Source organism: Clytia hemisphaerica, unplaced genomic scaffold, assembly GCF_902728285.1.
Source record: "Clytia hemisphaerica strain Z4C2 unplaced genomic scaffold, Clytia hemisphaerica genome assembly, whole genome shotgun sequence".
Taxonomy (NCBI): domain Eukaryota; kingdom Metazoa; phylum Cnidaria; class Hydrozoa; order Leptothecata; family Clytiidae; genus Clytia; species Clytia hemisphaerica.
In genome coordinates, this window is record NW_027104477.1 from 221,021 (window position 1) to 233,300 (window position 12,280).

The window sequence follows — 12,280 nt, forward strand, 5'->3', positions numbered from 1 at the left end:
GCTAATGGTTCACTGTGAAGCAGAAAATTTTCGTTAATAAAGACACTAGATATTACTAAAATCATTTAAAGCGAGAGGCATCCCCTCTGATCTTCAAGTCACGGTACACACTTTTTATAAGGACAATTATATACTTTCTTTTTTAAGATAAGAAGCGTTCACACACTACGGTTTCGTTTCATTCCGAAAAATTAGTTTTAGGCAAGTTTTGATTAAGCCTTTAAGTTCTCCTGATTAAACACATAACTTTATCAATACAATACACCTTTTCGACCGTAGCCACGTGGTTAGGCACGTGCCACTTAATTATTGCGAAGCGAATATACATGAGCGAAGCAGTTTTGCTATCGTGTATATGTACCTTTAAATCTCACCTACGCTGGGGAGCGCAATGAAAAATTACTATATATATCCAATCTTTCAAACGCAGAAATGATTGAGAAAGCCGTCCGCCCTTCCTTAGATCAAACCTAGAATCGCGGCGGAGAGACCTAGAATTACGGATGGTTAAATTCGTTTTTTTCAAAAAGTGTCGCCTCGTGCGTTTAGATATACCAATTCTTAAAAGCTACGGAGATAATACACGCGGTTACCGGTACTAGATAAGCTTTGTTTTTATCTCCTTAAGGTTTAAATTAGGAAATCTAAAGAAAAGGTCGGAAAATCAGCGCGGACTGGAAGCGTTCAAGAAGCGTTCAAATGGCGCTCTTTTTTCAAGAAGTCATTGCATTGACTCGAGTAAAGACTTTCGAATGGCTTTCGAACTTTTCCAAATTCGAATGTTGACTAAAAACAACATTGTTTTGAAAAGAGAAATTGGTGTTTTGAAAAGAGATGGTGCTTGATGAAAAGAAACGAAGGAAGCAGCTGAACTTGCGGAATGAGAAGAAAGAAGATTGAACTTTTATTCTTTCATCGACATTGCAAGAAGAGGATCTAAGCTGAAGAAATGAACTCTATACATATGGTGGGAAAGCCATTCCTTTTGGCTTTTGGTTTAGATTGAATCTTGGTAGTATGTTGAAGTGCTGGACTTTTTGTATATGTTGAATTGATGGGAACAAAAATATTTTGCATTTTTGGATATGGCTAATCTGGAAGAATTTATTCCTCCCTTATTCAGTAGAAGGAGAAATGTTTGTTTGTCGGTGTTTATGAAATTTTGGCTTGACCGACCCTTGATGATGTGGGATCTTTCGAGGGGTAAATCACTAAAAATTAGGTGTACGAGATTTTGATTTCTTTTTGATTTTTGATTTCTTTTTGATTTCTTTTTGATTTTTGATTTTTTTTTGATTTCTTTTTGATTTTTGATTTCTTTTTTATTTCCTTTTGATTTCTGATTTCTTTTTGATTTCTTTTTGATTTCTGATTTCTTTTTGATTTCTTTTTGATTTTTGATTTTTTTTTTGATTTTCATTTTGATTTCTTTTTGATTTCTTTCTGATTTCTGATTTCTTTTTGATTTTTGATTTCTTTTTGATTTCTTTTTGATTTTTGATTTCTTTTTGATTTCCTTTTGATTTCTTTTTTTTTTGATTTTTTTTTTGATTTATTTTTTGATTTTTTTTTGATTTTTGATTTCTTTTTGATTTCTTTTTGATTTCTTTTTGATTTCTTTTTGATTCTTTTGATTTTTTTTTTTGATTTCTTTTGATTTTTGATTTTCTTTTTGATTTCTTTTTGATTTTTGATTTCTTTTTGATTTCTTTTTGATTTTTGATTTCTTTTTGATTTTTGATTTCTTTTTGATTTCTTTTTGATTTTTCAAAAGGGTGTACGTGATTTTTTTCAGTGATTTACCCCTCGGGATCTTTGGTTGTTGTTTGTTGTTTATGAATACGCATTGGTGGTCAGAGAAATAGAACATTGACATGTGATTGTATTTTAAAAGATTTTATTGTTGGTAATGGTAATTAATGGTAATGACTTGTAAAATGTCGAAATACAACGACAAAACATGACATTATGTTTATGGATGCATTTTAACTGTTTTAAGTTCCTGTGCTACAGCCGAGAAAAAAATCACAGATTTTTTACTTTTTATGTGAAGAGTTTGCTCCTGTTTGTCAACAACTCGAGTAAGAGGGTAAAAGACTGTCAAGTACGGAAGCCGAGAAGGGACATCCAAACTTTCTTTTTTTGTCGACTTTTTTTCTTTTTATGCCGACTTTTTTTCTTTTTTTGCTGACTTTTTTTCTATTTTTTTGCAAACTTTTTTTCTTTTTTGAAAACTTTTTTACTTTTTTTCAAAAAAAGGTTTTTCCAAATTTAACTTTTCTTTTCGAGACTGCTTTCTTTTAGTTGATGAGGGCAAACTTTTGATATTATGCTCCTAATAAAGTGTAGAATTGACAAGAAAAAATTGCCCTTCGAATCTCCTGCAGTTTTCGAGTGAATCGATTTTTAGTTAATCAATAGAACTTATCAAGAGTCCCCCCTTAATTAACATCAAATATCTGAGGCTACCAACGGATTCAGTGTGAAAAGTAGATAAAGAAAATGGGCTTATTTGTTAAGTTTCGACCATCTGGTGCCGAGAAATGGCATTTTGAAGGCAAAAATGCACGTCTTTGGCGTTTTCCGATGCATTTTGCTGGGCGGGAGTATTTTTTTAGGAAGAAATCTTTCTCACAGCTGGCGGCTGGATAGCTCTAATTTATTAGTATCTATAATTGGTATGTTTTGTTAACTTTCGATGTCTAGATCTCGACATATATTTTGGTTAAAGTATTGAAAATTGTCGATATTTTCAGCTGAGTCAGCAGTTTTTCAGTATATATACACACCTTAGATATGATATGAATTATCTCGAGATCTAGACACTAAAACATAACAAACCATACCATTTTTAAATCCGGGGGTTTTTTGAAAAAAGGGAAAAAATTCCGCAAAAAAAAGAAAAAAAGTCCGCAAAAAAAGGAAAAAAGTTGTTAAAAAAAGAAAAAAAGTTTTTAAAAAAAGAAAAAAAGTCAGCAAAGAAAGAAAAAAAGTTGACAAAAAAAGAAAAAAGTCTTTAAATCAAAAAAAGAAAAAAAGTCGGCAAAAAAAGAAAAAAAGTCAGCAAAAAAAGAAAAAAAGTCGACAAAAAAGAAGAAAAAGTCGGCAAAAAAGAAGAAAAAGTCGGCAAAAAAAGAAAACAGTCGACAAAAAAGAAGAAAAAGTCGGCAAAAAAAGAAAAAAAGTCGACAAAAAAGAAAGTTTGGATGTCCCTTCTCGGCTTCCGTAGTACGTCAAGTACTTGCCTCCACAGCAAACTTAAGCTAAGAGTTTCCCAACTTTGAAAAAAATCACAGCCAGTAAAATTTAGAGGTTTTACTTAGTAGAATCGTTGAAGAATACTTTCTATATCTCAGTTTTTTTTATCTGGTTTTTATTTATTTTTATCTCAGGATTTTACAGCGCTAGTAGTTTAGTTATAATTTTAGAACTTCGTTAAATTTTCAGAATTTACGATGCAATGTAATGATACAATATTCCTAATTAATATGGTTATTGAATTTTGAAACTACATAAGACAACTTATTTGTATTAAATTCTAGTCTTGAAATCCTCTGTATTTCACATCTCTGTCTCAATAAACCGAGTGATGTTTAAAGTTTGTTTAACTTTTTTTGATTCTCTGGGCTCTTTGCAAGGAAGACCTTTTGACGAGGCTAGAGAGGTATTTTCCCTCCCGGGACGAAAGAAATAAAAATACTCGCAAGGCTCAGGGCGGACAAATGATTATTGAACTTTTCACAACGATTCATGAAAAAAAACCATATAATTTTCCTCAAATCCGTAGAAGTAAACGTCGTAAGTTTGTACACCTGAAGTGTTTGAGTGTATCTCTAAAGAGGCTCGGTCTTCCTGAACCTGAGCAGTTGTCGGGGTTTCGCAGGGTTTACATTTACGAATTGATTATGAATTTAATTAATTTAATTTTAACTTGCAATTTCTAGTGTGTGACCCTATAAATATTTTGCTTGCAACTTGCGAATCGAGTGACTTGCCTGGATCGCTTCGCAATTCTTATACATATACACTAGTTTAATTATCCCCCTAAACTCGATCCAATCCTTTTTGCGAAGCGAATATACATGAGCGAAGCAGTTTTGCTATCGTGTATATGTACCTTTAAATCTCACCTACGCTGGGGAGCGCAAATGAAAAATTACTATATACATCCAATCTTTCAAACGCAGAAATGATTGAGAAAGCCGTCCGCCCTTCCTTAGATCAAACCTAGAATCGCGGCGGAGAGACCTGGAATTACGGATGGTTAAATTCGTTTTTTTCAAAAAGTGTCGCCTCGTGCGTTTAGATATACCAATTCTTAAAAGCTACGGAGATATAATACACGTGGTTACCGGTATTACATAAGCCTTGTTTTTATCTCCTTAAGGTTTAAATTAGGAAATCTAAAGAAGAGATCGGAAAATCAGCGCGGGCTGGAAGCGTTCAAGAAGCGTTCAAATGGGCGCTCATTTTTCAAGAAGTCATTGCGTTGACTCGAGCAAAGACTTTCGAAGGGCTTTCGAACTTTTCCAAATTCGAATGTTGGCAACAAACAAACATTTATTGTTGTTTTGAAAAGAGAAATTGGTGTTTTGAAAAGAGATGGGGCTTGATGAAAAGAAACGAAGAAAGCAGCTGAACTTACGGAATGAGAAGAAAGAAGATGGAATTTTTATTCTTTCATCGACAGGCAAGGCTCAACAGAGTTGTTGCTTCATCGCAAGAAGAGGATCTGAGCTGAAAAATTAACTGTATACATATGGTGGGAAAGCCATTCCTTTTGGTTTAGATTGAATCTTGGTAGTATGTTTAAGTGAGCATCACTGGACTTTTTTGTATGTTTTGAATTGATGGGAACAAAAATATTTTGCGCTTTTGGATATGGCTAACCTGGAAGAATTTATCACAGGAAAAAATCATCAAATCACACGCGTGTGAAATTCAATAATCACAAATTGTGAAATTGCTATTTCCCACGCAAANGTTTTGAAATGGGAAAAAAGATAATATATTTTGGATATGGCTAACCTGGAAGAATTTATTCCTCCCCTTATTCAGTGGAAGGAGAAATGTTTGTTTGTCGTTGTTTATGAAATTCTGGCTTGACCGACCCTCGATGATGTGGGATCTTTGGTTGTTTGTTTTTTATGAATACGCATCGATGCACGATGGTCAGAGATATAGAACATTGACACGTGACTGTATTATAAAGGATTTTATTGTTGGTAATGGTAATTAATGGTAATGACTTGTAAAATGTCGAAATAAAACGACAAAACATGACATTATGTTTATGGATGCATTTTAACTGTTTTAAATATCTGTGCTACAGCCGAGAAAAAAGTCACAGATTTTTTACTTTTTATGTGAAGAGTTTGCTCCTGTTTGTCAACAACTCGAGTAAGAGGGTAAAAGACTGCCAAGTACTTGCCTCCAGCAAACTTAAGATAAGAGTTTCCCAACTTTGAGAAAAATCACAGCCAGTAAAATTTAGAGGTTTTACTTAGTAGAATCGTTGAAGAATACTTTCTATATCTCAGTGTTTTTTATCTGGTTTTTCTTTATTTTTATCTCAGGATTTTACAGCGCTTATAGTTTAGATATAATTTTAGAACTTTGTTAAATTTTTCAGAATTTACGATGCAATGATACAATATTCCTAATTAACATAATGGTTATTGAATTTTGAAACTACATAAATCAACTTATTTCTATTAAATTCTAGTCTTGAAATCCTCTGTATTTCACATCCCTGTCTCCATAAACCGAGTGGTGTTTAAAGTTTGTTTAACTTTTTTTGATTCTCTGGGCTCTTTGCAAGGAAGACCTTTTAAAGAGGCTAGAGAGGTATTTTCCCTCCCGGGGCGAAGTTTTTGCCAAGTGTTTTCCAGCGGGTCTATGACACAGGGGTGTTTATGTTAGGAAAAAAGTTTTTTATTTTTATTCGAACGTTCGAAATTTAAAATTAGAAAGATTCGAAAGTTCGATTTTGAACGCAAGGAGTTCGAAACCGGAAGTAAAACGAGTCTAAAACAAAAACTAAGAAATAAAAATACTCAAGGCTCAGGGCGGACAAATGATTATTGAACTTTTCACAACGATTCATGAAAGAAATTATATAATTTTCCTCAAATCCGTAGAAGTAAACGTCGTAAGTTTGTACACCTGAAGTGTTTGAGTGTAAAGAGGCTCGGTCTTCCTGAACCTGAGAACCTGAGAAGTTGTCGGGGTTTCGCGGGGTTTACATTTACGAATTGATTATGAATCTATTTTAACTTGCAATTTCTAGTGTGTGACCTTATAAATATTTTGCTTGCAACTTGCGAATCGAGTGACTTGCCTGGATCGCTTCGCAATTCTTATACATATACACTAGTACCCTGAGTATCCGAGGTGGGAAGCAATAATTACAAGGTCTCAAAAGAAGGTTGTCTACTGCTCATTCCGACATCGACTTTTAACCTGACTGAAATTCGAGCCGTTACTAGCAACCCTGCGGGGCCAAAGGCGCCGAGTATGCACCCGGCACAGTGACAAGCCGTTACTAGCAACCCTGACCCTACCTAACTGTTAGTTAATCAATTCCAAACAACAAAACCCCCGGAAAATTTAAAATGTCGGAATGAGCAATAGACAACCTTCTTTTGAGACCTTGTAATTATCGTTTCCCATCAGGGAGGTTAAGTTTTCACCCGTTTTCACCCGGGGGGGGGGTACTAGGGCAAGATGGGTTACGGAGATGCTCCGCTGGTCAGGGTACCTTTTTTAACCTCCACGAGTCCCAGGTAGGGTCGCAAAAGTCGGCAAAAGCACCAAAATGGGAAAAATCAGTCCCTCGTAGGGTGCCTATTTTTGGAAAATTTGGGGAAAAAGTAGAAAATTTGAGAAAATTTTGGAATTTCAGTCCCATTCAGGGTCACCTTTTTCGCAAATTTCAAGTCCCACGTAGGGTCCATTTCGAACCTCAGCGGAGCACCCCCGTCGGTCGACTAGGGTAGTACTAGGCTTCTGCTCATCCTCTAGCGAAAAAGTTTCTTATAGGAAGTATAGGTCTGCGAATCAGAATAGGGTAGTACCCCCCGGCAGTTTTCAAAGAATATATTAACCTCTGCAGACTAATGATAGAAATTTTATCGCGCATGTGTCAATCTAATCACTGTAGAAATAATCAAAGATGAAGAGCAAATATTACCATATTAATGTCTAGCAGACTGTATCATTATGCAGTTTACTACCTTAAGGGTACAAATTTTCGCGGGGATTATATTTCGCGAATTTCGCGAGTTTTTCCGAAATTCGCGAAAATTAATCCACGCGAAAATTTTAAAAACCTTTCGATTCGCGAAATTCGCAAAATATAATCCTCGCGAAAATTAAGTTTTTAGAGATACGTAATTTTAAGGGGTTTTTTAAAAATAATTTCCCTTTGTTTAACAAAAAACAAGCCCATTTCTCGCGAAACTCGCGAAATTTAATCCTCGCGAAAATTTAGAATTCCCGTCTTCGCGAAAATAAGTCCCGCGAAAATTAAATTATTTCGCGAAAAAATTGTCTCGCGAAAATAAGTTACCGCGAAAATTTGTACCCTTAAGGTATTTACGAATTCCCCAGAAACCTCCAAGTGTAATTGAAATGAGTTTCTTTCAAAAGAAATCTTTTACATGATCCCCAAATGTATAACAGTAATTACTAAACTATTAATTATGGAAATGTCACTTTTGATTGAATCGAAATAATAGACAGACTTTATGTTATGATTCTCTATCACTGACTCTTTTTAAATGGCATTGATGATATTTTTTAGTTGTGTTTTCAACGACGGGAATAAAAATATCAACTTTGAACTTCATCCAAGATCTTGGATGGTCATCATGGTTACTTTTGTCTTCGTTGATTGCGCGATGAATAGAATCTCGATTCGTCGGCACAGCGTCAATATATGATTTTGACCTGTGCTTTTGACGGTAACTTTATTTCCCATCGAAAAAGCGCGGCCCGCGTGGTTTTAACACATACGCCAGAATGAGGGTAAAATCCATTACCAGATTTTGAAAAATATGTGGGAAACAAAGAAAATGCTGAATGGCATATATTAAATTAAGGTTCCACACTTCGGATATCCCGTTTTTTTCGATTTGAGTGCCCTGTATATCTGTATATGGCCTATATTACTTTTATTGTATTTTTATCTTCATTTTTAAAACAAAAACGAAACTGTAAATTTTGTTTATAGCGTAAAGTAGTATATTATATACCGATTGCTTTTAGAGATAAAAGAGAACTTAATAAAAAACTTCTTATTCTTGCTTGAGGAGAAAGGTTAAAGATTTTTCTCTACTCTAGCCGCGTCAGGGCTTTAGTGATTCTAAGAAGAACGACCTAATCGGTAGCATTTAGTCCCCATTTAGTCATTTCGGTTCAAATTTTGGTCGAATAAAATTAAGATAATTATGTGGGGAAAATTGGTATATCACAGCTTATGCATGCATAACCTCGGATTTTGATGATAGCGCACAAGCTGAGTCAACTCAGGCGACAGAATTTACGAATGTTGAAGTTAAAGCTTTCACCCAACTGATGCACTATGAATAATGGAGTGAATGAATTGTAAGTTTCTTGGGAAATATCAATGTGACTTTTTATGATGATTTATAAGCGTTAGATGAACGCAGATGATGAACGAGATGAAGACGTTTCTCAGAAAATCTGAATGGATGCTATATGAACACATGGAAAAGATTTGTCAATACAGTATTTCCCGGAATTTTGAATGTAGCGTTGAATGAACGTTCGATGATTTCAGTAAATTCTTAATCAGTCAAGAACACCTTCAAATTAGCCTATCATAGGCTGATTAGCCTATCATAGGCTATTTAGACTATTTTATATAGGCTATTTAGCCAAAAATCGATAAAAACCTCGATTTCTGACGAAATATAAATAGTCGCGTCTATTTTTCACCATTACTTCATTGCCAAAAGCCAAAAGAATCTTTTTCACTTAAACTGATATTACATTCAATTTTGGAAACAGAAATATGAATAAATTTACTATCCATCGGCTAACTAACCGATTATAGGCTAATTTTCTGATAATGAAGTTCTGCTGAATCGACAAAAAGCCTGATTTTCTTACCCTGCGCGCATGTGCACGCATACGCAGTACCAAAAAGGGGAATATTTCCTAAACCAACCGGGGCATTTCTCTGACAATGAGAAACCATGTATTCTTTAGAGAGGACGCGACTATTTATATTTCGTCAGAAATCGAGGTTTTTATCGATTTTCGGCTAAATAGCCTATATAAAATAGTCTAAATAGCCTGTGATAGGCTAATCAGCCTATGATAGGCTAATTTGAAGGTGTTCTTGACTGTTAATATGCTCAAGTAATTTTCTAACGGAAGCACCCAAAAAAGCCGGAATTTGACCACTGCTTTTTACTGAAAACAGAAACACGGTGATCAAAATCCGCCTGTTTTTGATTGCTTCCGTTAGAGAATGTGACGTCATCTTGTTTGACTTACGCATATCAAGAATGCCCTTTTGCATTTTAATTATTATTTTCAATTAATTAATTAAGATCAGTTTGCTCTCGAGTTTACCCTGTTCCAACATGAAACGTTATCTCACATTATGGTACAATCTGACGCTTCTAGAATCGTGGAGCCCCCGATATAGGTCTTTATAACATTCATATAACACCCCTGTCTCACATCGCAAATTTTTTATATTGAATTTTGTAGTGTAACAAGAAAGCCAATTAATTTCCCAGCTGGACTGAATGTAGGGTATTTTTGCCACTATGGACGAAATTCTAGCAAAAAATTCCAGTGAGGTGGAATCCCACCGGGTCCGAGTCGCAATCTAATGTTAGGCAATACATTTCAGTTAAATTTAATATTTTTAATTCCTTATTTCTACAGAGTTTCGGACAGGGACCAGGGTAGATTTGCAGGAGTATTTATGAAAAAATTGGCTGAGTATGGATCGGTATACGTGAGGGTTCTTTTAAACAAATATTACACGTTTTGGATCCAAAATGTAGGGATGAGCTGGAGTTTTTATAAGATACTTCACTAATTGGTCATTTGAAGTGATAGAGATGACGCGTTCTTTAGAAAAAGTAACAAAATTGTTTTATTGCTGGTTAACGACCAACCAAATCAAATAAGAGCTTGTAAAACTCCAGCTTGTCCCAAAATGTAACGCCTCTTAATATGCTTTCGTATTCGGTGTATTATTTACAAATATATAACAACGTTATGCCTGTTGGTGAGATTGTGTACATCTAATTTTCAGAAAATCAATTGAAACACAAAGTTCGTCGAAAAAACCTCATCGGGTCGACTTCAAGAATGGGCTTGAACCATGGCTAAGGTACGTTTTTTGTTCCCAGAAAATGTCTCATGTATCAAGTGTAGGTTTCTTGGAAATAATTTGACCACGCTGCACCACAAGTCTTTTTCGGGAGGCTACTCAGCCCAATCACAATTTTGGAAATCCTTCATTGCGTTGGTTGCTTTTCCAATTGCAGTGATCTGGTCAGTTGGCAAGATGCGACCAGTGTAATACAAGATACCATCCTTTTCTTCAGATATCTTCTTGAATTTGTGAAACAAGGTAACAATGCTGAATTTCTACCATCTGTGCCTACATCAATTGGAGGTGACGTTGACTTCATGGTTGGGGTCCGATACATGCGTTATTTTCCTGAGCCTGTATTTCAGCTTCCATCTGGTCTCACTATCTATCGATCTCAATTTCTCAACACAGATGGCTCAAGTGGTATTATCGGAGGACCTCATGAGGTCTTCAACAATATTGGCTCCGCCCATCCTAACACACTTCATATCAAATCAATTGAGTTTGTTCCGCAATGGATATCAAGTAAATCCAGATTTACGCCTGCTTGGTTATCACTCCAACACTGGTGATGTCACCAACAATCAAAGCAACACTTGAGATGAAGATATACCTCTTCAAAAACTCAACACCTTCAACGAAACTGAACGGGCTGGTAGCGAATGGTCATTTCGATGTGTCAACTGCAGAGGTTGTGAGACGTGTCGCAACCAAGTCAATGAGATAATGAGCATCAGAGAAGAGACCGAACAGCAAATAATAAATGAATCCGTCACAGTGGATATTCAGAATCATCAATCAATTGCAAATCTTTCACTGGTGAGTAATCCAACACAGCGTCTTATTCCAAATCGCGATATCGCACTGAAGGTCTACAATCAGCAATTGCATTGACTCTCCTAGAATTTCAATGACAAAGAAGACATTATCATTTCTGAGCTCAAACTTCAATCCCTTGGGTATGTCGACTTTGTAAAAAACCTACCTACAGAGACTCAGAAGTCCTTGCAAGATTCACAGTATCAAAATTTCATCCCATGGCGTGCTGTGTGGAAAGAAAGTTCTACACCGTGTCGAGTGGTATTTGATGCTTCCATGCCAACAAAGTCAGGCTTCTCCCTCAACGACATCCTTGCTAAAGGAAGAAACAACATGAATCGTTTGGTGGATCTCTTCGTCCGCTCGAGGTGTCACTCCGTGGTTTTCCACACTGACATACAGAAAATGTATAATTCAATTAAACTGGACCCTTGCCACTGGGGACTCCAAAGATATTTATGGCAGGATTCACTGGACCCTTCAAAAACACCAGAAGTAAAGATAATAAAGACCCTCATATATGGTGTAAAATCAAGTGGCAACCAAGCCGAAAGAGGATTACGTGAGACAGCCAGACTTCTCAAAGATGTTTTTCAAATCATATCCAACGACATCTACGTGGATCAACAAGCATCACCAAAGTCAAATCAATTGCAGACAACCTAGTTTCCATAAATCATGGTGGCTTTGGACTCAAAGGATTCACCCTCGGGTAAGTTATGGCATGTCTCAAAAACTGAAAATTACCATAATTTTTAGATCGCAGAAAATAGGATTTTTCTTTTTTCACTAATTTCTGCTGATGTCATCAAAATTTAGTAAATTTTTTTTATCAAATGATTGACTTTAGTAAGATACATCTTTGGTGAAAGTTTTGAAGACAATTGGATACACCATTCTTGAGAAATTCAATTTTTAGTTTTGATGACGTCATCGATTATTACGTAATAATCAGTTTTTGCGGTTTTTCGCGAAAATCAGCGAAAAAACAATTAGGTTACACATCAGATTAGAAACTACATCATAGTACCCTTCATGTTCAGTCATTTGTTTGGTCATTTTCTGTCTACTAATGCGATCTAAAAATTATGGTAATTT

At 35.4% G+C, this 12,280-nt stretch overlaps 1 protein-coding gene across 1 annotated transcript in view; it reads left to right on the top strand.

Moving 5' to 3' along the window:
- The first annotated feature begins 11,860 nt into the window (after positions 1–11,860).
- LOC136821491 (uncharacterized) overlaps positions 11,861–12,280 on the top strand; it is a 3,616-nt gene continuing 3,196 nt past the window's right edge. The window contains exon 1 of the mRNA XM_067077723.1: positions 11,861–11,894. Coding sequence (XP_066933824.1) covers positions 11,861–11,894 — 34 coding nt within the window. The remainder of the gene's footprint in view (positions 11,895–12,280) is intronic.